The 26,577-nt window shown below is 45.1% G+C and overlaps 1 protein-coding gene across 1 annotated transcript; it reads left to right on the top strand.

The window, feature by feature from the left end:
• Positions 1–609: 609 nt before the first annotated feature.
• Positions 610–26,577, top strand: Nr1d2 (nuclear receptor subfamily 1 group D member 2). Its single transcript, XM_032917463.1, has 8 exons — positions 610–943; positions 9,168–9,434; positions 10,865–10,953; positions 13,968–14,112; positions 15,479–16,101; positions 18,837–19,022; positions 22,299–22,509; positions 23,719–26,577. Exons 1-8 carry the CDS (start codon positions 928–930, stop codon positions 23,913–23,915), a joined length of 1,734 nt encoding a protein of 577 aa, XP_032773354.1. The 5' UTR covers positions 610–927; the 3' UTR covers positions 23,916–26,577.

The following is a 26,577-nucleotide window of genomic DNA, read 5'->3' as shown; positions in this document are numbered from 1 at the left end:
TTAAGCGATGAGCTTGGATGGAAACACCTTAGGGGACAGCAGGAAAAGAAAGGGTCGGTGACTCCGGAAGCTCGGCGTTGAGAGCCTTGGGCAGGAGAAGCTAGCCAAGCTCAGAGTCCTGGAAAGCTTGGCGGCAGTAACCTTGTGGGACCGCAGAGATGACCAGATTGGCTTGTGATGGGGAAGAGCGAGAAGCGGGGAGGGAGCAAAGAACCGCTAGCAGCCAGAGAGCCACCAGCGAGGCACAAGGGGCTGACAGAGTAGCTGGGAGGGAAAGAGGGTTGAGGCGAAGTGGGCGGGGCCAGAGCCCGGAGGAAGGCCGGGCCAGACCTGGCAGAGGGGGCGAGGCTCCAGCAGCAGCATCGGAGGGGGCGGGGCCGACGGGGCCCAAGTCCAGGGAGGGAGGGGGCGTGACCAAACCGAGGGGGCGGTGCCGGACGAAGGGAAAGTCCAGAGCAAGAGTGTGAGGAATGGAGGAAAAAGGAGAGGGCGGGTCTAGGGAGGAGCTGGTGAGTTCACGGATTGGAAGGAGAGGTCAGGAACGCGCATAGTGGGCGGAACCTGCAGAGAGGAAGCGGGCGGAGCCAAGAGTAGGAGCGGGAGAGTCGAGGAGAGAGGAGCGGGCGGAGCTGGAGGTTGGAGCGGGAGGCCTGAGGAGGAGGAGCGGGCGGAGCCACCGCACTGCCGGCGGCGGCGGCGGCGGCGGCAGCGGCGGAGGAGGGGGTGTGCGCGGGTCACATGGTTGAGGAGCCCTCCCCGTCAGCTGCCGTGCCCGCTGCCGAGCACTGCCACAGGAAGCCGCTGCGCCGCGCTTGTGCCGTGCGGCCCGCAGGAGCCGCCCGCACCCGGTGCTCATGAGGCGGGCCCGCGAGCCCCACCGCCTGCAGCCCCGGGCGGCGCGGTGAGGGCCGCACCCTGCTGAGCGCCATGGAACTGAACGCGGGTAAGAGCGGGAGGGAGGCTCGGGGCGCAGGATCGCGTGTCTGTGTGTCCGTCTCGCGTGGGGCTGCTGGAATCCCGCGCTCGGGCTCCCCGCGCGCCGGCCGCCCCCCTCACATGGCCTTGCCGCACGGGCCACGTGCACGGTGTGTTTACGTTCGGCGGCGCGGGCGCCGGTTGGCTGCGCGAGCGTGTGACGCGGCATTACATAATGCGCGCTGGGCGGTGGCGGGCGGAGACACGTGAGGCCGCGCGGTGACCCACATTCCCCAGGGCTGGAGGGACACGTGGGGGCGGCGCCGCTGGGGAGCCCACAGTCAGCGCGAGTCCCCGCCCCCGGGGCCTCCGCCGTGACGTGGCCGTGGTCCCGGGTCTCCCGCTGCTGTCCACTGCGGGACCGGCTGCGCATGCGCACCCGCCCCAAGTTCGGGAGTCCGTCCCGCCGCAGTGCGCGCTGCAGCCGGCGCGTCCCGGGGTGACCCCGGCAGGGCTGACCTTGCTAGGCAGGGAGTGCGTGGGTCGTTCTCGCTCAGAGGCCTGAGGGAGTCGTGCAGCACCCTCCGGATGGACGGCGTGTACAGAGCAATCCGCCTCCAGGGGGGCTTAGCCCAGAAGTCCTTTCAAGCATGGAGGGGAGGGGCTTTTCTGCATGCAGCTCCCTGTGATCAGAACACTGGTGATTTAGGATTTAAGAACGTTACATAGAAGTTTTATTTACGTTAAAAATCTTTTAGCTTCGCACCCAAGGGTTTGAGGCAGATGGCCGCAGAAAGTTGCAGAAATGCCAAAAGAACAATAACAACAAAACCCAACTTTTTTTTTTTTTTTTGTTCTGGACCGACTTTGTCTGAACTCCAAAGAAAGATAGTACATTTCTTGCAACATGGTCATACCACCTTCCCAGCTTCTCTTTAGTCGATCCCAGTGATGGCCTTTATACCTGAAGCAAATGAAGTTTTCATTTGGAATTTTTTGAGTTCTTTGCACTCTTAAAAATCATTCTTGTTCTAACAGATGTTTTATGAATTTTTAGACCAGTGGTCAAAATAGTTTCATGATTGATTTGATTGCTTATAGTTCTTCCTAATCATTGCTGCATATAAAATATTCAGTCACCATAAATGGGGGTGAACCTTTTTTCCCTCAAAATTGAGGTAGATTCAGCCTCTTCTAACCCTGCCCTCCACATGGATTCTTCAAGCTTTGTAACTTGATAATGTAATTGGGTCAGGTGGGTTAGGTTCCTCTGATTTGAGCCTTTGGAGGACAAGATTGCTAATATTTAGTCTTGATTTTGGGAGCTCCAAAATGTGAACATTTTCTTGGGTGACTGTTGCCTGCTTCTTTCTCCTGCTGTCCCTGTTGCCCTCTGGGATGTAGGAAGTGAGTACTGTGGAAGTGGTTGGGCATTTTCCATGGTTCAAGTTGGGTTCTTTGCTTTGGACCCTGTTGTAGATTAATTCTTTGCATTCCCCCCTTCCCCCACACACACTTTGGCATATTGCTCTGCTGACTTGGGGGCAGCTAGGAACCTTTTCATGGGAAGTATATGAAATTAGTTTTCGTCCGTTATTCAGAAATGGTCACCTGATCTGAAATACATAAATTTGCAGTTAGTGAGTTTCTTCTTGATCATTTGACAATGAGTTTAGGTTACAGTTTCTGCCTTCCAGATGAAGCTGATAGCATTCCTTTTGCCTTTGTTTTGAGTGTTGTAAACGTTATCTTATTGCCAAATTCAGTGGTATCAGTTGACACTTTGAAACATAGGTCATTTATCATACTGCCCTATGACTCATGGCATGCTGTCTCTGCTTCCCGTGCTTGACTCACAGAAATCCACTCTGCATTTTTGTCACGGAAGGATCGAGATCGTGTATACTAAACTCTCCAAGTATTATAAAAGAGATGTCATTGCAGCCATTTCACAACCACAGCTTTGGCTCACATTTTGAAAATTAGGAAAATGTTCCTGTATGGTGTATTCTTAGGTTTCAGTTTGGTGGCAGAACATCAGAGGGACACACAGACAGAGGCTGCTCTTTGCAGGACAGTGGCCCTGGTCATGGGTGGAGTAGAAAGTGTTGGAGCAGTTAGTGGGGTGAGTGGGCTCAGAAGAGAGTTTGAAAATAACATCTACAGAGAAAAGCCCTGGGCCTGTATTAAAGGACAGCAAAGGACTGGGCAGAAGAGAGGTGGGTAATGAGGAGAGGGGTAGTGTCTTTCCAGTACTCTGATAGCTTGCTCCCAGCACAGAGATGGCAGAGTAGTCACCACAGTGTCTTGTTAGTAATTTCCCTGGGTCAGGCCATATGCCCCTCATGTTAAGTCATGAAAGAAGGTACTGTTGTCAGCTTCCTAAAAATGAAAGGCTATGTAAATTGAAGTTAGGTAACTTACCCAGGCAAACGGTTTAGTGAGACATGGAATCTACAAAGGCCACGTCACTGCTGTGCTGTAAGGGAATGTTGGCAGGCCCTTCTGCAAGGGGTCGCATATCAGATATCCTGCATATTAGATATTTACATTACAATTCATACAGTAGCAAAATTACAGTTATGTAGCAGCAACAAATAATGTTATGGTTGGGGGGGGTCACCACAATGTGAAGAACTATATTAAAGGGTCACAGCATTAGGAGGGTTGTAAGCCACTGACTTAGAGGATCTTTAAAGTATAGGGATCTGTTGTATGAGGTTGGAGACAATGTGTAGATCCACTCAATAAAGAAATAGGCTTGTGGCTGAGAAAAGGGTCAGGTGCCCCTGTCAGAGTCCCTGATGTCATCATTTTGCTGGTTCCCTCTCTTTTAACCCTGTTGTTAGTGAAACTGGCTTACTTTGCAGACCCAGATTAGCTCTTGTCTCCCTTCCTCTAGTGCTTTACATAGAAACCAAAATACTGCTAGTTTATCATATTAAGACCTCCTTTTTGTAATCCTACTTAAAAGTATAATCTCTCATAGGATACATCATTTAGCAGTGGATGCATTCTTTGCCCCTCTTGACCTCTGCCCTCCCTGCTCGTGGAGGGCCTCAGCCTTCTGCCCTTTCTTGGGTACCACTGCTCACAGTTCTTCACTTCATCGTTAAAGCTTTTTAGGAGGGAGACCAAACTGCTCCAGAGCCACGGACCCGCAGGCACACCTGTGAGGAGGAATTACTAATAAATGAGGCACAAAACAGGAGAGTATAGTTGTGACTTGGTAGTGAGCCTCCTTTCCAGGAGGGTAGATAATCCCAGAGGAGGAGAGAGTGGACCCCAGCCCTCAGGAGGGCACTGACTCCTGGCTTACATGAAGTCGATGCCTGGGTAAGCCCTGACTGGGAACCTGGCCCAGCTCCACTCCCCTTCCAGCTAAAAATAGAGAGGACTGCTGCCCGAGTTAATTTTAGCTCAAGGCTCTGCGAAGTGCATTCTGCTTGTTTCTGGAAGTGTTGGGATTTGCTGGATCAGGGATTTTACATTTCTTGCTTTGTCATCAGAGACTGTGTGCACAAAAAATATGATAACCTCTTTTATGTACACTTTCATTTTAAGTCTTGCAATTACTGGCAGATATTTCTGTTTTATGGGTGATGACTCAGGGTTGGTGAGGTGGAAAGAAACTTGCTTGTTCAGATCTTCTCTGTAAGAGTGATCTTGTGTACTCATTCATTGGGTGGCTGGGTGACTTTTGTATCTGGTTCTGCTGCTTGCTAGAATTCTGCCTCCTTACTCAGTGTTTTTCAGCTCCAGTTTCCTCATTTGCAAATGGGCTAATGGAACTTGGAAGGCTGAGATGTGACCTGGAGATTGAGTAATTTTATGGTTGGCTTTAGTACTGCCTGAGGACTTAAGAGTTTCACTTTTCTTTCTTCACAAGAGGAGCTGCTCAGTAAGCTTTACCTTCTAGGAAGTTTACATTTAACCCCCACTTTGCTAACCGGATTAGTAGATAGGTGTCTAGAGGAGAAAAGGACAGGAAAATCAGTATTGAAGATCTTACCAGAAGAGGCAGCTGCTTCTGGATGGGTCCCAGAGACTTCAAGGTGTTGAATACAAGCACTTGAACCTGCTAGAGACTGGAGATAGATGTGACCTGGATTGGTAACAGTCCAGGACATTTCCTTATGTTTTATTTTGGAGCTTTTGTGAAGCAAGTTTTAAAACTTACCATGGCCCAAGCAGCACTTTTGACTAGTTCTAAGTAATCTGGATTAGCTCAGATTTCTAAATTTATTTAGTGTGTGTGCTGTGTGCAGTTGTGCGGAGGTCAGAGGAAGATGCTGACTTTCCCCCATTGCTGTCCACCTACTTCCCTTGAGACAGTCTTTACTGAACATAGAGCTGCAGACCGCCTGTCCCTCACACAAGTGCCGTCACTCCATGCCATGCTGTTGCCTGCACACGCCTCATTTGCCTGGCTGGCTGGCCAACCGTCCTGAGTCATCCTCCTGTCTTGAACCCTTCCTCCCAGTCCTGAGGTCACAGTTACATAAAACCACACCTGACATTTTATGTGGGTGCTTGGCATCTTAGCCTGCCCTACCCTGACCCCAGTAAGAACTGGCCTTGGACTTGGGATCTTCCTGCCTCAGCTTCCTGACTTCTGGCATTATGCTCTAAATGTTTATTTCTCAGCAGAGGTACTCAGAAGACCTCGGGAACTTCCAGTGTTGGTCCTAGGAAGGTTTTCAAGAGCCTAGTTTTTATCTTCTCAGGTTGTGGGTATGCACTGAGTGCCTAAGGCTATATTTCTTATAGACGCAGAGTGTGAGATGCTCCACTGGGAACATACTCTTCTTGGTGTCCTACTCTGAGCAGAGACACCTGTAAACCCAGTAGCAGTTTCAGTGGACTGCACAGTTGTGTGTAGTAGACTGCAGCCTTTGTCACTGGCCAGTTAATGCCCCCTGCTTGTTTTGTTTTAGTTTTGAGGCACACTTGTCATGTGTAACTCAGGATCCCTCTGGCCTTGCCTCTCGAGTACTGGGATTTAGGGGCATGCCCTACCATGCTCAACTTGCCAGTTTGTGTTTGAATTTTCTGATTGTAGCCGTTTTTAAATTTCTGTAGACAAAGAGCTAGTGAAAGTGCCCATTTCTGAGGCCATATTCTCCAGTTTGGGCAGGGACTGGGAAGAGTAGTTTATGCTCTCGACCATCGAGCATCTTTTCAGTTTCTTACCTGGGTCACCTGCCTTAAAGGCAGGATAGCAAGAGCCACGTTTGCTGCTGCCCTCCAGACCAAGAGTTTGCAGCGATCACCTCAGCCTCTCCATGGTTTTGATGCAGTAGAACTGGGGTGGGCTTGAGAATGTACATTGCCAACAAGTTCGCAGACAGATGCTGATGCTATTGGCCCAGAATGATTGACTAGGGACCACATTACAAGAAAAGTACAAGTTGTGGGGTGCTACTGCCCTTTGGGTAGATGAGAAGCACACATCAAATAGCATGTGGGTAGTGGGCCTGACCAGGAAGAGCAGATTTACACCTCCAACCTTTACAGATGTCAGACATGGATTTAATGGGTGGCATGGGGATGGAATTTCCTACATTAATGTGTGTGCATATATGCATTTGCAATACATAATGTATGTGATTTGTTTGAGAGAGGTTCTCATGAAGCTCATCTGGCCTCAATTTGATATGTGCCTGAGGATGACCTTGAACCCCTCATCCTCTTAACTTCTCACGTAAATGGAAGTACAGGCATATGTCATCATGCCTGGCCTAGTAAATTATTGCTTTTGTCTTAAAAGTGAAGTGTAGAGGCTGGAGAGGTGGCTCAGTCATTAAGAGCATATCCTGTTTTACTTAGACGAGCAGATTTTGTTCCCAGCACTCATATTGGGCTGTTCATAACTGCCAGTAGCTCTAGCTGATCTGTGTCTTCTTCTGGACTCTGTGGGCACCCATGCGTACTTGGCATACATTCATGAACACAGACTCAGGCACATAAATGAAAAAAAGAATCTTGTGAAATGTGTGCAATTTTAACATACTAAGAAGTTCCCTAGCCAAGGAGACACTTGTCTCCTCTCCCAGAGAGCTGTGGTTGTGCCTTTCTCCTCAGAGGTTTCCAACGTGCATGTGGGTGATTAGTGTGAATATACAATAGAGCGAAGTGGCTGCAGGTCCTATGCCTTCTTTTTCTTGTCTGTAAATGAAAGTATCTGGATATGAAAGGTTGTTTGAACCTCAACTTTTTGTTGTGTAGTTTGTTTATATTGTATTATTACTATTTTATTGTGCATATAGGTGCAGATGTGTTTCTGTGTGTATACATGTTGGCATGTGCACAGGTATGCATGTATGTGGAGGTTGGAGACTGGTGTGTGGTGTGTCCCTTGATTGCTGTCTACCTTATATAGTTAAGGCAGGTAGGTCTTCTTACTGAACTGTGTGGGCTGTTCTGATTCCAGGGATTCACTGTCTCCTCCCATGCATGCACAGTGATTACAGGCAGGCCACATGTCCACCTGGCATTTGTTTTAAGGTGTGTGTGTGTGTGTGTGTGTGTGTGTGTGTGTGTGTGTGTGTGTGTGTGTACCTATGTGCTTACAGTATGCAGGGTTCCCTGTGGAGCCCAGAAGCGGGTGTTGGCTTTCCTGGAAGTGGAGTTAAAGGTGATCGTGAGCAGTCGATGTGTGCACTAGGAACTGAATTTAGGTCCTCAGCAAGAGCAGGGAAAGTGCTCTTGATGGCTAAGTATCTCTTTAGCCTTTTCTACCTGTCTTCTTCCCTGGGTTCTAGGAATCTGAATCCTGTCTGGTCCTCACATGTGGCACAAGTCTGTGTCTGCGGAGCCGCCTTCTACCTCGTACTTAATTTTTTTAAACAACTGATAACACAGATACATCTTTACAAAAATTGGACCAAAGAACTATTATCTTTTGGACATTTATTTTCTTTTTTATTAGTACTGAGGATTGAACCCAGGGTCTCATCCGTTCTAGGAAAGTGGAATTCTCTGAGCCATATCTTATCTCCTACATTTTATTGTCAAGTTAATGCTCCCACTGCACTTGAAATTCTCCAGGTCCTTATGTATACCATCATCTAGGTTGTCAGGGGTCCCCTGGCTTCCCACTTACATTTTAGTGCTTGGAATCTGTTAGTCAGTGTGGACTTCAGAAGTAGATGTTAAAGTATGTGGTGGGACATGCTTCATCCCTGTAAAGTGTGCCGAGAATTACAGCATTGCCCAGGTGCTTATGGCTAACAGAAACATAGGTGGACGCAGGCAGATGCTGGGTGCATATAGTGCAGGGGAAAGGTGACCATTGTCTCTTGTCTCTGCTGTACATTGAGGAACCATTGAGTATTTGATGATGGGGGCAGGAGAAACACAGTGGACCTTGGCAGACAAGAGGACTTATTTGGTCTGGGAAATAATTACTTATTTGGGAAAATTATATGTTTGGCCTTGGTGTTACTCTTGTAGCAGTTTATCTCTTTAAGGGACAAAATTTAAAATTATACCCTAAGAATGACTTTAAACACTGTTGCTCATTCTGAGAAGTTTACAGTTTTGCAGAGGCCAGGCCAGTTTGCATAGGGGTTGTGGAGGTTACTTCAGTGGTGTGTTTGGGGCCTAATAATAGGGTTAGTCTTTACCTTAATGTTGTTCTTGCACAGTTGTGTGTCTTCTGCCACTCTTCAACATGACCTGTAAATGTGTTAGGAGGGCACATAGTGTGTCTGCATAAAGATGAGTGTACAAGTGTAATGGTGCGCGGGTCCAAAAAGGAAGTGGGCCCCGGACTCCCTGGGGTGTCCTGTCTTCAGTGCATGTCAGAGCAGCAAGATTCAGAGACCTTGTCTGCTGTTCCAAATGAAATCCCTGTCCCCAATTAGCCTGTGTCTCAGCTGAGTGCCAGGGAAGCCAGCTCTGGAATGATGGGCAGGCTGAGGCTCGGCCAGTGAAGGCTTTGTGTGTGGCAGTTTGCTGGTGTGAACCAGGAAGGTACTCAGGTTAGAAAACGGAAAGCCGTAGGTCTGTGTGTGCTTGTGACAGACAAGCACTGAAGGTTTCCTCATGGTCAAATCAGTGGGACATAACATAAGTTTGAACTTTGTAGAAGGAATAATATGACACATGAAGAATCTCAAAAATAGTGTCAATCACTTTTTGTTTCTGAAATTAGTGACATCTCTAACAATTCAGTAAAGGAGTCTATTTACATGAGAAAGTCAGATGTGCGCATCATTCCGTATCTGTCTACTCGCACTGCTTTCTAGGAGGTGTGATTGCCTACATCAGTTCCTCCAGCTCTGCCTCCAGCCCTGCCTCCTGTCACAGCGAGGGCTCTGAGAACAGTTTCCAGTCCTCGTCCTCGTCCGTTCCGTCTTCTCCAAACAGCTCCAACTGTGATGCCAATGGCAACCCCAAGAACACAGATGTCTCTAGCATCGACGGTGTTCTCAAGAGCGACCGCACAGACTGTCCTGTGAAAACAGGCAAACCTGGTGTCCCTGGCATGACCAAGAGTCACAGCGGAATGACAAGTAAGTCCATTAGTACTACACCGTTGTCACTAATGCAATGACAAGTAAGTCCCTTAGTACTACACCGTTGTCACTAATGCAGGTAGTCTTTATGTCCCAGGCTTGTTACGTGGTGCCACACTACTCTATTCCCTCTCTGGTAACCACGGTCAGTGATGAGACAAAATATCAGTGATGCTTTTAGAAGTTTCTGTTGGGTGCTGGCTGTTATGTGGTCCTATGGTTTGTCTTAGCTAGGGTTTTAATGCTGTGAACAGACACCATGACCAAGTCAAGTCTTAAAAAAAAACATTTAGGGGTTGGGGATTTAGCTCAGTGGTAGAGCGCTTGCCTAGCAAGCACAGGCCCTGGGTTCGGTCCCCAGCTCCAAAAAAAAAAAAAAACAAACATTTAATTGGGACTGGCTTACTGATCAGAGGTTCAGTCCGGTATCATCAAGGCGGAACATGGCAGCATCCAGGCAGGCATGGTACAGGAAGAACTGAGAGTTCTACATCTTCTTCTGAAGGCTGCTGCACAGTACCGACTTCCGGGCCGTTAGGACTAGGGTAGCTGGGCTTGGGAACATTTGGGATTAGGAGACCCAAGCGGGATTGCACTGATAAGTGAGGCAGCTTCCCTGAGCGATGCGGGTGGAACAGGTCTAGTAGGTCAGGCAGCGGAGGCATGGAGCTTGCCTGTCTCTTGCTGATTGGAAGGAGCGCAGCTCAAGACCTTGGCACCTTTAATTTTTTTCTTACTGATGCTGGGGTTCGAGCTCAGGCCTCATGCTCACTAGGCGGGCACTCTACTAATTATGTCCCCAGTCTTCTTTACATTTTCTTTTTTTGAAGAGATTTTACTTACTTACTTGCTTTTTAAATTTATGTGTATGTATGTGAGCCTGGAAATATATGTGCACCATGTGTGTTGTGTTCTTGGAGACCTGATGATGCAGGACTGAGTTTTGTGTTGTTAGCTAACACGTGGGTGCTGGGAGCGGAGCCCTGGACTCTGAAAGTATTCTTAGTCATTGAGCCATCTCTTCAGCCACCATCACCCCTGCATTTTCTATTGGTTCATTTCTCTGTTTAATTCTTAATTTTCTTTATCTAAAATTGTTTTTTAATTCTTGTTGCGTGTCTGGCATAAGGTAACTACAGAATGATAAAATTTCCACAGATGCTTAAAATTGTGAAAAAAGAAAAGGCCAGCTCTTGCTGGGGCTGCAGTTTGGTGCACTTGTCCTCATGTGGGCAAGGGCCTCTGTGGGGGCGGGGGGAGAAAGGAGGACTGGTTTTCCTTTGTTAATTTAGTAGAGATTCTTTTCTTCTAGCCTACAAAGGTATTGTTTCAAAGCACTTGCAAATCGAATGAGATAAAATATCCAGTTGGAAAAAGTGTTTGAGCGACTCCTCCAGCTTTTTATTTTCTGTCTGTTTGTGCCCTAGAATTTAGTGGCATGGTTCTGCTATGTAAAGTCTGTGGGGATGTGGCCTCAGGATTCCACTATGGAGTTCATGCTTGTGAAGGCTGTAAGGTAAAGAAAGCTTTTATTTCTTACTAATAATCTGATTCTGGGAGTAAAGAAAGTGGGTTAGGTTTGCGAATGTCCAGTTTATTTAGAAGGGAGGGGGTGGGAATCTGTTCCTCTTCAGCTTTAAGAGTCTCGTAAAAGTAAATTGTTGTCTCAGGTTAGTCACTCAGTATGGAGCAGTCAGTTCTGGCCCATTCACTCTCCAGTCAGGTACGGGCCTTGATGGGCAGGAAACAGGGACAAGCCGGACAGATAGGGCAGTGTACTGCCTTGCTGGAGCAGTTCTTTTTTTTTTTTTTTTCCTTTTGAGGCAGAATCTGAGGTATTCTAGGGCTGGCCCAGAACTTGCTTGTACAGCAGTGGAGGATGACCTATTGCTTGCTGAGTATGAGGCACTGCACATATAAACCAACATTTGAGTTAGGTTTTAGTCTGTTTGTTTAAGCAGAGCATACCACAGGTGGAGTAGTTTGAAAGTTAATTTGCTTCAGAAGTTTGGAGACTAGGCGCTGCATCTTGGGAGCCTTTCTGTTGGAATATGGAAGGCATTGAATAGAAACACCGTGCTCATGTGGAAGAATGTGAGTTTGAGTGTGTATAGCTCACTTTGTTTTGTTTTGTGTAAGGCAGGATTTTTCTATGTAGCCAGGCTGGCTTCAAGCTCAGAGATCTCTACCTGCCTCTTCTGGAATTAAAGGCACCACCATGCCTGGCTCCTGTAGTAGTCATAACAAACTCATTTTCATATTAACATTAGCCAATTCAAGAAAGCATATGACCCATACAACACTGTATGTTGGGTGTTGGTTTCTAGAACATGATCTTTGGGGAACATAGACCATATCAGATCTTATCCTGTTAGGTGCTGTGGACAGGTAATAACTGCTAAGTTTTTACTTAAATGTACTGTGCTGAGAAATAGTGCTTGAGGCAAGAGGATTGTAGGCCAGCCTGAGCTACTTAGCAAGATCTTATCTTAAACACAGCACAAGCAAACAAATAACAGCAACAAACATAGAGCACAAGTGAGTCAGGTCGTTAAATAGAACGCCAGGAAAGAGTTGGTTCTGCAGCCGGAATCTTAGGTAGCCTCTTTGACGTGGCCCTGCCTCCTCACCTACTTCCAGGAATCTCTCTTAAATTTGCCCAACTCTTTTTCCTGTTTCCAAAAAGTTTAACAAGATCACCATGTGTTCTTGCTGTTTTCTTGCTGTAGGCTAGAGTAGGAATCCAGTTTGCCAGGATGTGGCAGGGTGAATAAGATAAGAAAGAGCAAGTCTTTTCTGGGCCAGTTCTGAATGAGTTGTATAGTATATATTATATATTAAAGTGAAGTATTTCAAAGTGAGATTCATGTTCAGTTTACAGCTAGAAAATAAAACAATTTGAATGAAATGTATTATATATTCTCTTTTAAAAAAGTATCTTACTTTTTTATGTGTGTTCCTGTTTTACCTGAATGTATGTCTGTGCACCACTTGAGTGCCTGGTGCCCGTGGAGGCTAGAACAAGAGCTGCAATGGTTGTAAGCTGCTGTGTGGGTGCCGGAAGAGCAGCTGGCGCGTCTAGCCACTGAGCCCTCCCCACCGCTGTAGATAAATACAAATAACTGATCAGTATCTTGTACAGATGAATATAAATAATTGATCAGTATCTTGGTGGTGTATGTTTGAGACAGAGTCTTGTGATGTACTCCAGGCTGGCTTAGATCAAAATCTGCCTCAAATTCCCAAGTTACTGTGATACAGGTGTGTATCATCAAATCATGCTAAATGCATACTTTTTGGGGCAGTGCCCTGCTGGGAGTGAAACCCAAGGTCTAACACAGGCTAGGCAAATGCTTTACCCCTGATCTACTTCGTAGACTACAGTACCTTCTTTTTATTAGTTTGTTTTGTTTGTTTTTGAGGCAGGGTTTCTTTGGGTAGCACTGGCTCTCCTGGAGCTCGTTCTATAGACCAGGCTGGCAGAACACACAGAGATTCACCTTCGTCTGTCTCCAGAGTGCTGGGATTCAAGGCATATCCCACCATCACCGTGCCCTTAGTACTCTTAAAAATGCATTTTTCTTAGCTCTTGCATAAATCGAACCAAGTGTATAGTATCAAAGTAGTAAAATGCAAAAGTGTTATATCTGGTCAATATTTAGTTAAGATGTATCATGTGTAGTCAGTTATAATATTAAGGGGATATGCAATTCAAAGTGATTTTGTAGTTGTTTTTATTGAGTTTTCTGTTTTTCTTGGGGACATTGAGCTAGGAGTAGATGAAGACCTGGCTTAGAACATGTGCTAATGGTTTATGAAGTCAAGATAGTTGTTCATGGTCATCAGTCTGGGAACCCTCTTTCCCTAGATCATTACTTGGATGTGGGCATGTGCTATAACACATGCTGCTGACTTTTGACCAGGGACGTCTAGTATGTGTGTCTAGATTCTGTTGGTGTCAGCAGAGAATGTTCCAGAAATGACCAAGCTCTGCTATTGTAACATAAGGTTCTAGTGATAGAATTCAGCTATCAAACTGTCAGCTTTTATGTTTCAAAAGTTTTGAAAGCTGGATATGGTGGCATGTGATTGTCATCCCAGCACTTGGGAGGTAGAGGTATGAGGATCAGTAGTTCAAGGTCACCTTGGGCTAATTAATTAAAATCCATTCCCCGTGCCCCCCTGGACCCCCCCCCCCCAAAAAAAAAAAAAAAAAAAAGGAAGTTTTTTGAGCCTTGCTTTCAAGGTAAAGCTTGAGGCTGCCGCTGAGGTCTAGCAGCAGGAGTGCTTACATAAACGGTGCTTTGGACCAGCACAAAGAACCTTCCGCTGGAAGAGGAGTTTTGTTTGTTTGCTAAGTGCAGTACCTACTGATTGGGACCAGTGAGGATCCAGTTGCCTTCTTGGTCAGGACTCTGTTTCTTTGATGTAGGTCTAGCTCCACATGTTAGCGTATGTGCTATGGGAATGTACTGGTCAGGACTTGATGCGGCTGTTTTACGTGGACGGATCCATCTTCCTTTACTCTAGGGCTTCTTCAGGAGGAGCATTCAGCAGAACATCCAGTACAAGAAGTGCCTGAAGAACGAGAACTGCTCCATCATGAGGATGAACAGGAACCGGTGCCAGCAGTGCCGCTTCAAGAAGTGTCTGTCCGTGGGAATGTCGCGGGATGGTAAGCGCCTGCCAGGGAGAGTGTGCAAAGCGAGGTTGATCACTGATCGTCAGCAGGTACCAGGGCTCCTCAGGGTGGTTAGTCCAGATTCAGAGAGCACATTGTGACCTCCTCTGGACTTAACTCATTATGGCGGAATGAGCACTGTCATCTCAGAGGCAGCCATTGGTATGGTTGCCCTTTATGTTGCTTTTTGTAAATTGACTCACATTTTTTCCTAAATGATTTTTTTTTTTCCGAGACAAGGTTTTTCTGTGTAGCCCTGGCTGTCCTGCAACTAACTTCGTAGACTAGGCTGGCCTCTAACTTAGAGATCTGCCTGCTTCTGTCTTCTAGTGCTGGGATTAAAAGGTGTGTGCCACCATTTACTGCTTCTCCTAAATGATTTTAAGTTTTCTTTTTCTGGGGATGAATGGCAGGATTTACTTGCTGCAGAAAGATAGCTCAGTGAATAAAAGCACACACTACTCTCGAAGAGAATTCAGATTCAGTTCCCAGTATTTACAGGGTGGCTCACAAGTGCCTGTAACTCCATACCAGGTGTCTTAGTTAGGGTTTTAGTGCTGTGAACAGACCATGATCAATGCAAAGTTTTAGGGAGCATGGCAGCATCCAGGCAGGCATGGTGCAGGAGGAGCTGAGTTCTACATCTTCACCCAAAGGAAGCCAGGAACAGACTGAGTGTCCTCAGGCAGCTAGGCGGAGGGTCTCCAACCTGTCCCACCCCCACAGTGACACACTTCCTCCAACAAGGCCACACCTTCTAAGAGTGACACTCCTTGGGTCAAGCATATGCAAGCCATCCCACCAGGGGATCCTGATGCTTTCTTCTGTTATCTGTGGCACAGTATGTGCAATATATATGCATACACACATGCAGGCAGAACATCGATACACATAAAAATTATATATATATTATTTATTATGTACTGTATTATCATCACCTTGGGTCAGGTACTTTTACTTACTGAGCTGTCTTCTCATCGGTCTTAGTTTTTTTTAAACATTTTTTTTTGAGGTGGAGTCTCCCTGGGTAGTCCTGGTTGGCCTGGAGCTCACAGAGATTGTCCAGAGTGCTGTGTGGCTTGCCCGGCTTTAGTGCGGTGCTGGTATGCTTTCTCTTGCAGGTCTTATATTTCCATGTTGCTTAGATTTTTGCTTAAGTAAAATCATGTTTTTCTTAGTTTTGTTTTGGAAAGTTTTCTCTTCTTTCCCATATCCTTTACTGGATCTATACGCAAAGTTAGAAAAACTTAGGCTGAGGACATGTAGATACTCTGTACTTGTATGACAAGAAGCCGTGGGTCTCAGAGCAGTTTTGTGTCATTTATTAGGATATAGAGGCTAACCAGCTTTCTCTTCATAGCTGTTCGATTTGGCCGGATTCCCAAGCGTGAAAAACAGAGAATGCTAATTGAGATGCAAAGTGCGATGAAGACCATGATGAGCACCCAGTTCGGCGGTCACCTGCAGAGTGACACCTTAGCAGAGCCGCATGAGCAGTCAGTACCACCGGCTCAGGAGCAGCTGCGGCCCAAGCCCCAGCTGGAGCAGGAAAACATCAGAAGCACCCCTCCTCCTTCTGATTTTGCAAAGGAGGAAGTGATTGGCATGGTGACCAGAGCCCACAAGGATACCTTTCTGTATAATCAGGAACATCGAGAAAACTCATCTGAGAGCATGCCACCCCATAGAGAACGGATTCCCAGGAACGTGGAGCAATATAATTTAAATCATGACCATCGTGGCGGTGGGCTTCACAGCCACTTCCCCTGTAGTGAGAGCCAGCAGCATCTCAGTGGACAGTACAAAGGGAGGAACATGATGCACTACCCAAACGGGCATACCGTTTGTATTGCGAATGGACACTGTGTGAACTTCTCCAGTGCTTACCCTCAAAGAGTCTGTGATAGGATTCCAGTAGGTGGATGTTCTCAGACTGAGAGCAGGAATAGCTACCTGTGCAGCACTGGAGGGAGGATGCATCTGGTACAGTGAAATCGATTCTTTGCTCACCTTGTATCAAGGAAAGCTTGGAAGGTTTTCTTTTGGGGGGCTGCTGAGTTGGGAGGTGGGTCAGAAAGTCCAAGAGATTTCTAGAAGCCTCTTTGTGTAGTGTTTGTAGTGAAATGTTAATAAGCAGTACATGAGGAGTAACTCAATTTCACTCAACAGTAGGTACAAGCTTGTGCTTTAATTGCTACTGTGGGGTTAGGATTTGTATAAAATATGATTGACACAGAACTGATCCTATAATTCCTGGAAGTGTCTTTGGAAATTTAGGTGTTATGATAGTTTAGTATTTCATTAGCTATGGGATCTTTCTCCAAAGGGTTGGTTTACCTTCTTTGATTTCTTTTTGTTGCTTTTGTGGGGACAGTCTTGGGATATTGCCCGGGCTGGCTTTGAGCTCCTGAGTTTAAGTGATCCTGTGGATCATTGGACTTCAGGGTACATCACTGCTAAGCAGAGAGGTTTTACTAGTCATGTGGAATAGAAAGAGCTTTGGTGATAGATATTTTATAATTTGAGAATGAAGAAATAAATACATAAATAATTTTTTTTCCAGATAGGGTTTCTTTGTGTAGCTCTTGCTGTCCTGGAACTCAGTCTAGACAAGGCTGGCCTTGAACTTGGAAATCTGCCTGCTTCTGCCTCCAGAGTTCTGGGAAGGAATAATTTAGTAGACTAATTTCTAAGATTTTATCCTGAGATCAGTTAATATTCATATCAAATTCGTTTCATCATGATCAACATTCTACACAAAAATACAGTGTGTATGGTCAGCCAGAATTTCATCAGAACAAAAGTGTCCATGTCATTTCCAGTTTAAACCATGAGGTCTTTTGGTGTAGTGCTTGCTTTCAGCTGCCAGGTAATTAAAGTTATCTTTTTCCTTAATCGTAAAAACAGTTGATTCTACTACAGTCTTCATGTTCTCTTCCCAGTGTCTGAGGTCTGAGGGTGGCCTCCGGGTGCTTCAGGTGCAAGGACTCTCCCTCCCTCAGGCTTTTTAGGCGCTGGTTTCATAGCAGTCTCCAGGCTTAGGGCTCCTCTCCGTCCTCTGTTCCTATGGGTTTAAGGGAAGTTTAAGGGCTAGTTCTACTGATAGACCATGTTCCATATCTTTATAGCAGTCCTGCAGCTTCCCTGCCTTCCTCGCTCATGTTTAGAAGGTGTGCCTCATATCCACAGTCAGTTTCCTAGCTGCACGGCTGGAGGTCCCTAAGTCTCAGCATTATTAACAAGAGAAAGGATCAGGGACCCCCCCCCCCCAGTAATTTATTTTCACTTACTTTATACCCTGACCACAGCTCCATTCCCTTCTCTCCTCCCAGTTCTGCCCCTACAAGCTCCTCCTCCTGTCATCCTCCCCCTTTTCAGAGAAGGGGAGCCCACCTTGGGTACCACCCCACCCTGTGACATCTAGTGAGCCTCTTTTTTTTTGGTTCTTTTTTTCGGAGCTGGGGACCGAACCCAGGGCCTTGCGCTTCCTAGGCAAGCGCTCTACCACTGAGCTAAATCCCCAACCCCAGGAGTGAGCCTCTTAAATCGAGGTACCTTACACTACCTTTCTTCTTGAACTTGAAGTATTTTTGTTTACTGAGAATAAATAAGCTCTGAAATCAGAAGTAAATAGAGGTTTGTAACCTCACTGTGTTTGGATAAGGCACTGAGTCTTCCAGAGGATCATGTACTCAACTAAGAGAAGGTAATTATGGACTGCGCTGTAACTTTTGTAGAGGAGCTCTTTCTTAACTTGTGCTAAAAGACTCTGGATTTCATCTACTAGCAGAAAAGGCAAGGATTATATGGGTATAATTGACCATAATAGCCAGGGTGAGAAGTAAATCTGTCTTCACAATTCAAGGCACTGCACATGTGTGTGAGGTGGCAGCTGTTGCCCGTGCAAGAGGTTTTCCACGCTCTTGTTTATGCAGTGTTTTCCTGGGTTACCTCCTACAGTGGGGTCCATAGCTGTTTAAATTAGGTTGCCATGAGGCTTTTAAAAGCACATTTGAGACAGGGTCATGTAGTCATGCCTGGCCTGGAACTCATAGAGATCTGCCTGTCTCTGCCTCCTAGTATTGGGATTAAAGCTTTACAAGGCTTTTTAAGTGTACAGGATAAGTGACTTCTATTTATTTTTAATTTTATTATTATTGCTTTTTGTTTTGAGAGAGGTTCTTATTACACACTTCTGGTTGGCCTTAAACTAAATGTGTGTACCAGTTGGTCTTGAACTCAGAGATCCTCATGCCTTTTCCTCCTTTGTGCTGAGAGTAAACTCATGTGCCATCACATCTGGCTGTTCTACTTTTAACTACGTGTATGTGTGAGTAGTGTGGGTATGTGCACTGTGTGACGGTGCTCAAGGAGGCCCCAGGATGAGCCCCTGCTGTGTGTGCTGGGAACTGAGCCGCAAGAGCACTTTACTACTGCTAGACCCTCTCTCCAGCCTGAATATGTGATTTGTAAAGCCTCCATTTTAAAGTATTTACCCACCTTTCATTGCCTAGAACTCACACATTTTCTTACGTACATTGAAGATGTGTAACTGTATTTACTGTGGTGAGAATTCCTGTGTTGAGGAGAGATGCATTCAGAGAAACGGTTAATGGAAGACCTTGATTGAGTTAGAAGTCACTTCATGTTGTGGTTTCTCACGATTAAACTGAAACTTGGAATTCTATTTAAGAGTTTTTCTATTTCCTGTAAATTAGGTTTGTCCTATGAGCAAGTCTCCATATGTGGATCCTCAGAAATCTGGACATGAAATCTGGGAAGAATTTTCAATGAGTTTTACCCCAGCAGTAAAAGAGGTGGTGGAATTTGCAAAACGTATTCCTGGTTTCCGAGATCTGTCTCAGCATGATCAGGTCAACCTGTTAAAAGCTGGGACTTTTGAGGTAAGTTTCATTTATCCTGACTGTTGATGCAAAGCCATGCATTTAATTCTTCTTTCTTTTCTAAATAAATGTTGATAGTTCAGAGTCTCAAACTAACAAAACAGTAACTATCACAGGGTTCCAAGAAGGGAGGGACAGGTACATTGAGCTACGTGGGACTGGAGTATTGAACTCTGACCCCAGTGAGTTACAGGTTCTGCTGGTAGTTTCAGGTGTAGACATACTGGTTTTTTGCTTAAGACACTCAGAAGCTGAGTCTACTGTTTTCTCTATTGAGTACAGAATAAAGAAGGAGAGTGGGTTGTGTGTGGCATGGTGGCGCATGCCTTTAGGCCCAGCCTTTATGAGGTAGAGATAGGTGAGTCTCCGAGTTCGAGGCAAGCCTGGGCTGCATAGTGAGAAACAAAAGTGATACCCCAAAAACCCAAGAAAGGAGATTGCCTTATGGTTTCTACTTTTACAAGTATATAGAATATTTAAGGACTCAGTAGAGTGTGCTGCCCTTTCTTGGGATTCTTGGCTGCTTGTCCTCAGTCACTGCTTTTGATATAGGGTCTTGAGTAGTCCAGATTGCCTCAAATTCCCTCTCTCTTGTCTCGCTCCCAGTTGATGAGTTTGAGGTGTGCCACTGTGTCCTCCTGAGTTCGGGATGTGCCGCTGTGTGGTTCTCCTGCCACTGCCTTTTCACTCTCCACTCCAGCTTCTCTTGTAGACATGCTTCATTCCTGTGCTTGGACAGCCATAGCTGCCCCTCCTGTAGGTGGGCTGGCCAACTGCTGCCTCCCAGTGGTGACTTAGAGGTCGCTTACACATAGCTCTGAAATTTGAGGGGTCAATAAGAGTTGAACATCTAGTGGGCCAGACCTTTAAACTCTGAGTGGAAAGAATGTAATCTTTAAGTCCAGGACTTGTGTTGGAATCCTAGGTGTGATATACTAGTCACCTCTGGGCAAGAATTACTTCTCCAAAACAAGTGGACTGCATCACCTACTGACTTGAAACCCTCTGACTTGAAAACCTGCTTCATTGGGTTCCTTTAAACTGAAAGGCCCAGTGTTGCTGGTTACTCTAGGGATGGTTTATTATCAAAATGGTGCTTTTTCTGTTCCAGTCTAGATAGTCCAGGCAGCAGAGGCTAAGACAAGGCTTCTGTGGAAGTTGGGTAAGGAAAGAGGAAATGAGACCCAGGAGAGTGAGCAAAGACTAGAGGTTGCTCCAGCCAGGCACAGTCTGTGAAGGCCAGCACTTAACACCAAGGGTACCTGATAGTTGAAATTTGTGCAACTCATCAGGGTCTAACATATGTTTGGTCCCTTATCACACTGCTCAGAGTTTAAAGGTCTGGCCCACTATTCAACTCTTACTGTCCCCTCAGATTTCAGAGCTTTGTGTAAGCGACCTCTTAAGTCACCACGGGGAGGCAGCAGTTGGCCAGCCCACCTACAGGAGGGGCAGCCATGGCTGTCCAAGCACAAACAGAGCATGTCTACAAGAGAAGCTGGAGTGGAGAGTGAAAAAGCAGTGGCAGGAGAACAGCGACTTCAAATTAGCACCATTAGCAGAGGAGATTCGCTTCCCTTTGGGTGGTCTGGGCAGTCCACTTTTACTTGGGCATTGTAGAAGAATGGTTTTGCTCAGTGTAAGAGAGGCATACAGACTGCATTGATGTCACAGAGAAATATGGATGCGTGTGCAGTCCTGTGATACGATCAGTCAACACTGATGTGGCCTGAGCAGCAGTCACGTGCTGCAATGGCGGAAATAGAACTTGTCTTACACCACAGACACCCGAAGCATGCTTCAGACCCTGGACAGTTTCATAAATGCCTTTGGCTAGCCTCATTTTTTCCCCTAATAATTTTTTTTATTCACTTAATATCCTGCTCACAGCATCCCCCCTCTTCCCAGCCCCTCCCTAACAAATCTGTCTCCCCATTGACCGGAAGGGGAATCCCTCTTGCATATTACCCCCTAAGACAACTAGTTCCAGCAGAACTAAGCACATCCTCTCACAGTGAACCCAACCAGGCAGTTCAGGTAGGGGGAAGGGAATCCAATGGCAGGGAATAGAGACCAAGACAGCCCCACTGTACTTGTTAGGTGCACATCTACTACATGTGTGTAAGGGGCCTCGGTCCAGTCCAAGCATGCTCTTTGGTTGGTGGTTCAGTCTCGGTGAGCCTCCATGAACCCAGGTTGACTCTGTAGGTTTTCTTGTGGTACCCTTAACCCCTCAAGCTCCCTTGTCCTTCCCCCTACTCTTCCACCAGCCTCCCTGAACCGTGCCTTATGTTTGCTGTGGTCTCTGCATTTGCCTCCATCTGCTGCTGGACGAAGGCTCTCAGGAGACAGTTATGCTAGGTTCTTCTCTGCGACTGTAGCAGAGTTCATTAATAGTGTCAGGGGTTGGCTCCTTCAAATGGATCAGTCTCAAGTTGGGGTGGTCATTAAGTTAACTGTTCCTTCAGTCTCTGCTCCATTGTACATTTTATGTGGCAGACAAATTTTGGGTTGAAGGTTTTATGGGTAGATTCATGTCCCCCTCCCTCCTCTGGAAGTCTTGCCTGGCTACAGGAGGTGGTCACTTCAGTCTCTGTATTCCCCACTGGTAGGAGTCTCAGCTAGGGTCACCCCCATAGACTCTCTGAACCTTCTTCCCCATCCAGGCATCCAGCTAGTCATCAGAGATGCCCCCCAGTGATTTCCATTCTCATTCCCAGCCCTCTCCTGTCACTCCTCTCTGCACACCTGAATGCTATCCCCATTCCCCTTCTCACCCCTTCTCCTCAGTTCCTTCTCCATCCACCTCTGATGACTATTCAGTTTCCCCTTCGGACTGAGATTCATGCGTTCTCCCTTCAGCCTTCCGTATTACTTAGTTTCTTTGGATCTGTGCATTGTAGCATCATTATCCTGCACTCTATGGCTAATGTCCACTCCTAAGTGAATGCATACTATACATATCTTTCTGTAGGCCACATTTTTAAACTCAGTGATGTCATTGCTCACTTTAATTTTATACTTGAATTTCTGAATCTTTGTTTATAGGATTTAAGAGTCTTCAGCATCTTGGCATCGCAGATTAGATTGTCTTTTGATGTTGGGATTTATTTTGCTTTCGTGGAGAATTTGCTGCCTTAAAGTGGTTCTAGATATAAATTCAGTTTTCTATGAAATGACTTTTGTATGAAGGATGTTTCTTAACTGACTTCAATAGTTACATCATAGTTTTCTCATTGAACTTCCTCTAATACATCTAAACTTTCTGTCTCTCAGGTTTTAATGGTGCGATTTGCTTCGTTATTTGATGCAAAGGAGCGGACTGTCACCTTCCTGAGTGGTAAGAAGTACAGTGTGGATGACCTGCACTCCATGGGAGCAGGAGATCTGCTCAGCTCTATGTTTGAGTTCAGCGAGAAGCTGAATGGCCTCCAGCTCAGCGACGAGGAAATGAGCTTGTTCACAGCTGTTGTTCTGGTGTCTGCAGGTAAGCAAGCAGGCCGCCCTAAACCTGGCCATGCCGACTGACCGTTTCATCCTTCTGTTCTTCACATTCCAAATTCTGCTAGAGAAAGGGGCTGGCCCATATGAACCTAGTGTGGGATTACTTACTCTTTGAGTAAGTGTCTTAGTCCATACATGGTGTTTCCTCCTGAGTCACATGATGTATTTAGCCCGCTTTCTTGTATTTAGGTTGTAGCAACTTTCTCTGAAGGTCTCTCATTCAGATAGTAGCCATCATGGTGCAGGTTTCTCCTCTCAGTGGTTACATTCATTGTATGGCAATCAGTAAGTAGCCCTTTCAAGAGGAGGGGACAATAAGAGGTGTGAATAGGGAATCTACTGTGCATGGAGTGGAAACGTAGTTTGCATGTGGTAAAGATATATTTCTGCACTATATTGTTTTATCTTGCCAGTTAGAAGCAGTTGAAGTTAGCATCAAATTTAAAGAAATGGGAAACTGGGTTGGGAAGCTGGCTCAACAGTTAAGAGTAATGGCTGAGTTTTCCAGAGAACTAGGGTTTGATTCCTAGCAGCCACATAGTGGCTCATAACCATCCTCCAGTCCCAGAGGATCCTACTTGGCATCAGGCATGCACGTGGTGCAGGGACATACTTGTAAGCAAAACACCCAAACATGTTAGAAAAAAAGAAAATCAGAACCTCTGAACTTACATGAATGAAATTCCAACTCACTAAAGAATTACCAAGTGTGAGATTTATGTAGAATCTCCCATTGAGAATTTTCCTTTTTTGTGATTCGACACAGGGTTTGCCTGTAGCTGTAGCTGCCCTGGAAGCACCTCAGAAGGCCAGGCCAGCTTTGAACTCTGAGATCTGCCTGCCTCTGCCTCCCAAGGTTAAAGGCGTGATGCGCACAGTGCCTGGCTGGGGTTTTTTTTCCCCCAAGGCAAGGCTTCTCTTTGTAGCCTTGGCAGTCTTGGAACTTGCTCTGTAGACTGGGCTGGCCTCAGGAGATCCCGATGCCTCTGCCTCAGGGGCTGGGATTAAAGGCGTGTATCCCTGGCTCGTTTTTTATTGTTATTGATGTTACTTTAGCTGAGAATGTTTACAGTTTATGTATGTTGCAGTGTATAAAACCCTATTTTAAATTTGGTAGTGGTCAGTGAGTAAGGAATCGTTTATTGCTAACATGTCTTCTCTTCATATTTCTCTTTTCTCTACTTCCCATTAGATCGATCTGGAATTGAAAATGTCAACTCAGTGGAGGCTCTGCAGGAAACACTCATCCGTGCACTAAGGACCTTAATAATGAAAAACCATCCAAATGAGGCCTCCATTTTTACAAAATTACTTCTAAAGTTGCCAGATCTTCGATCTTTAAACAACATGCACTCTGAGGAACTCTTGGCCTTTAAAGTTCATCCTTAAGGCCTTTGAACATGAACTGATGCTAATGTACATTTTATGCGGAGATGTTTATTTATATGTGTATACCATATTGTGAAAATAGAAAAGGACTTAGCGCCAGGTCCTGGGCTGTCTGTAGTCAGTCACCAGTAGCTGTTCAGATGAGAACTCATTGTCTTGTTAGACATTGGCCCACCCTCCCTGTAGACCAACCAGCTGTGTTGCACTTAGACTGGAGAAGTTACACTGAATTATAATCACACTGAATGTTAGACTTTTTCATCTGCCAAAGCCAAAATACCATTTGATCTCCCCGTGGTATAAATCTAGCGCACATTGCAGATATAGGAGGACTTAGACATTAACCCTTTGTGCTAGGAATTCGATTGTACCACAAGACTGAAATGTGGTAAAGGAGACTGAGAGCCAAGAGGTTTGCTCTGCCACTGTCAAAGTACATGGTCCTGGCAGTCCCTGGGTTGTGGGAAATGATAATTGATAGTGTCCCCAATGTCCTGCCTCACAGAGATACTGAAAAAATGTCCATAAAGCGTCTTTACCTCTTGGGAGATAGGCACTATGTAAATAAGGTGAAGTTTTTATTATAATTGCTTATAATAATATTCTTGTCTTATTTCTAAGCATTTCTGGGAAACTTTGACAGTCCACACCAATTTATTCAGGGTTCCTGCTCAAGTGGGGTTCCCTACTGATAAACACATATTCCAGGTTTATGGACACCTCAGATAGTATGTGTACATAGTGTGTATGTGAATATAATTATATATAAAATCTTACTTCACAATATTTTAAACTGTGAAGAACTTTATCATACAATAAACTTAAACAAGAGGTGTCAAGGACCCAAATTAGGTGCATTTTACCTGTTGCTGCTGATGTATAACCATTGCTTTACGATGTTTAGATGGTAGAATACTGAAGTTAATTCTCATTTTTTTGTTTAAGCAACATTTAATGTAAAAGTGTGATGAGCAGTCAAATCCAGATCAGAAAAAACATGGATTTTAGAATACATCTTTGATACAATCTGCAGTTGAAGGTAATAGATGTTTCAGTGTTTCAGATTTCTACCTTGCGCTATTAATAGAGGTGGTGTTGCTGCCTCTTACCTGCTGCAGGTGGATGGCAGATTTGGATTCTGTGTGGAGGATGTTTTGTTTGGGAAAACTTTGTGACCTATTGGCATGTCTGTGCCAAGTCCACTTTTCTTTCTTTCCCTAAATAACACTACAGGGATTTTGTCAATTTAGATTTAATATAATTGAAAAACCTTTAATAAGTGACCTACCTACAGGCTTAGAGATCGTGGTAGGAGAGGTAGCCAAAGTTAAAGATTCGTGAACAACACCCCTGTTCCCCCCAGAGCTGTAATTCATTGTATTTTGGGGGCAAAATTATTTTCTGTGTAATGCTAGATTATGTGAAATTGTAAAGACATTAAGAACATGCTTTACTATTTAAAGCATGCCTATTACTTTTATGACATGTAAGCAGAATGCCTTATTTTGTAGTTCTAACTTGTTGCTACAGGATTTGAACTTCTGTGGTACAGTTAAGAGAGCTTGAAAAAGATAAACCCCTGTTGTCGAAGAAGAAAGCTGATGGTGCGTCTGTTATGCAGTAGGGACCATAACTGCTGTTTACATTCAGTGGGTATGGCTTTCGTGGGATACACGGCTAGGGTTTGTGAATTCTTTACATGATAGCATTATCATTTTATATTTTTTTCAAGGATAAACCAATGCATAGTTTACTTCTATGGGGGATAGAGAGCTTTGTGAAGTAATACTGAAAACCTCAAAGGTTATGTTGATTCTTCATTTTTGCCTTTTTCATAAGTGTCTTTATAACATGTATCTTTAAAGCAGTTTGCGTCTTTGGAAATATGTAACCAGAGCTGTTAGTGTTGCTTGTGATGCTTGAGTTAGGGTCAGTATATACATGTACACACCTAGATAGAAGCATGTAGATTTGTATTTTGTCTCGTAAAATTTTATTTCAATAAATTCTTCCTGAAGTAATGGGAAACAAAATCCATAGTTCCTATGCCACCTGTAGTATTTCTGTATTTGGAAGTAGCCCAAAGATGAGCATTCTGATTCTACAATGAAACCAGCAGCCGCATACAAGCACATTCTTGATTGAGTCATGGTCTAACAATAGATGATCAGCCAGATAGGGAACTTCTGGGGCACTGTGGATAATTAACAATGTACTGTATGGATTAAGTGATGCTTTAACTCTGACTTTATGTTTCAAGGCTAAAATATGGGCATTATCTCACCAGACTTATGGGCATTACATTAACAAGATGAACCATTTTTTTCCTGTGCTTTTAGTATGTCTTTACATGATCTGAGAAAGGATTCCAGCTTCCAGAGAGTGAACACTGAGGAAAAGGAGAGACATCTTGGGATGAAGTATGGTAATGGTTAATCGCAGATAAAAATTTTTGAAGATTATTTCAGTAGATTAGTATATAGATTTCATATCTACATTGTAAGAAATTGCCATTGTGATTGGGTCAGAATTGATACGTGTTATGTGAACATTGCAAAGCAAAGCTGTGAGAGGAGCTCAGGTAGATGTATTCTTGTGCAGGAAAGCAAACACCTGTCTCAGTTGTTCTTTATCTTTTTGCAATATAAAGTTTGCTGAATGT

This window comes from Rattus rattus, chromosome 12 (assembly GCF_011064425.1).
Source record: "Rattus rattus isolate New Zealand chromosome 12, Rrattus_CSIRO_v1, whole genome shotgun sequence".
Classification (NCBI taxonomy): Eukaryota; Metazoa; Chordata; class Mammalia; order Rodentia; family Muridae; genus Rattus; species Rattus rattus.
Note: the sequence above shows the minus strand (reverse complement) of the source record. Positions and strands in the feature narration are given on the sequence as shown.

Excerpts from the sequence above, each read along its gene's own strand:
- Nr1d2 (XM_032917463.1), top strand. Across the intron at positions 9,435-10,864 it reads GAGTCACAGCGGAATGACAA|AATTTAGTGGCATGGTTCTG; the intron begins GTAAGTCCATTA and ends TTTGTGCCCTAG. Across the intron at positions 19,023-22,298 it reads TAAAAGCTGGGACTTTTGAG|GTTTTAATGGTGCGATTTGC; the intron begins GTAAGTTTCATT and ends TCTGTCTCTCAG.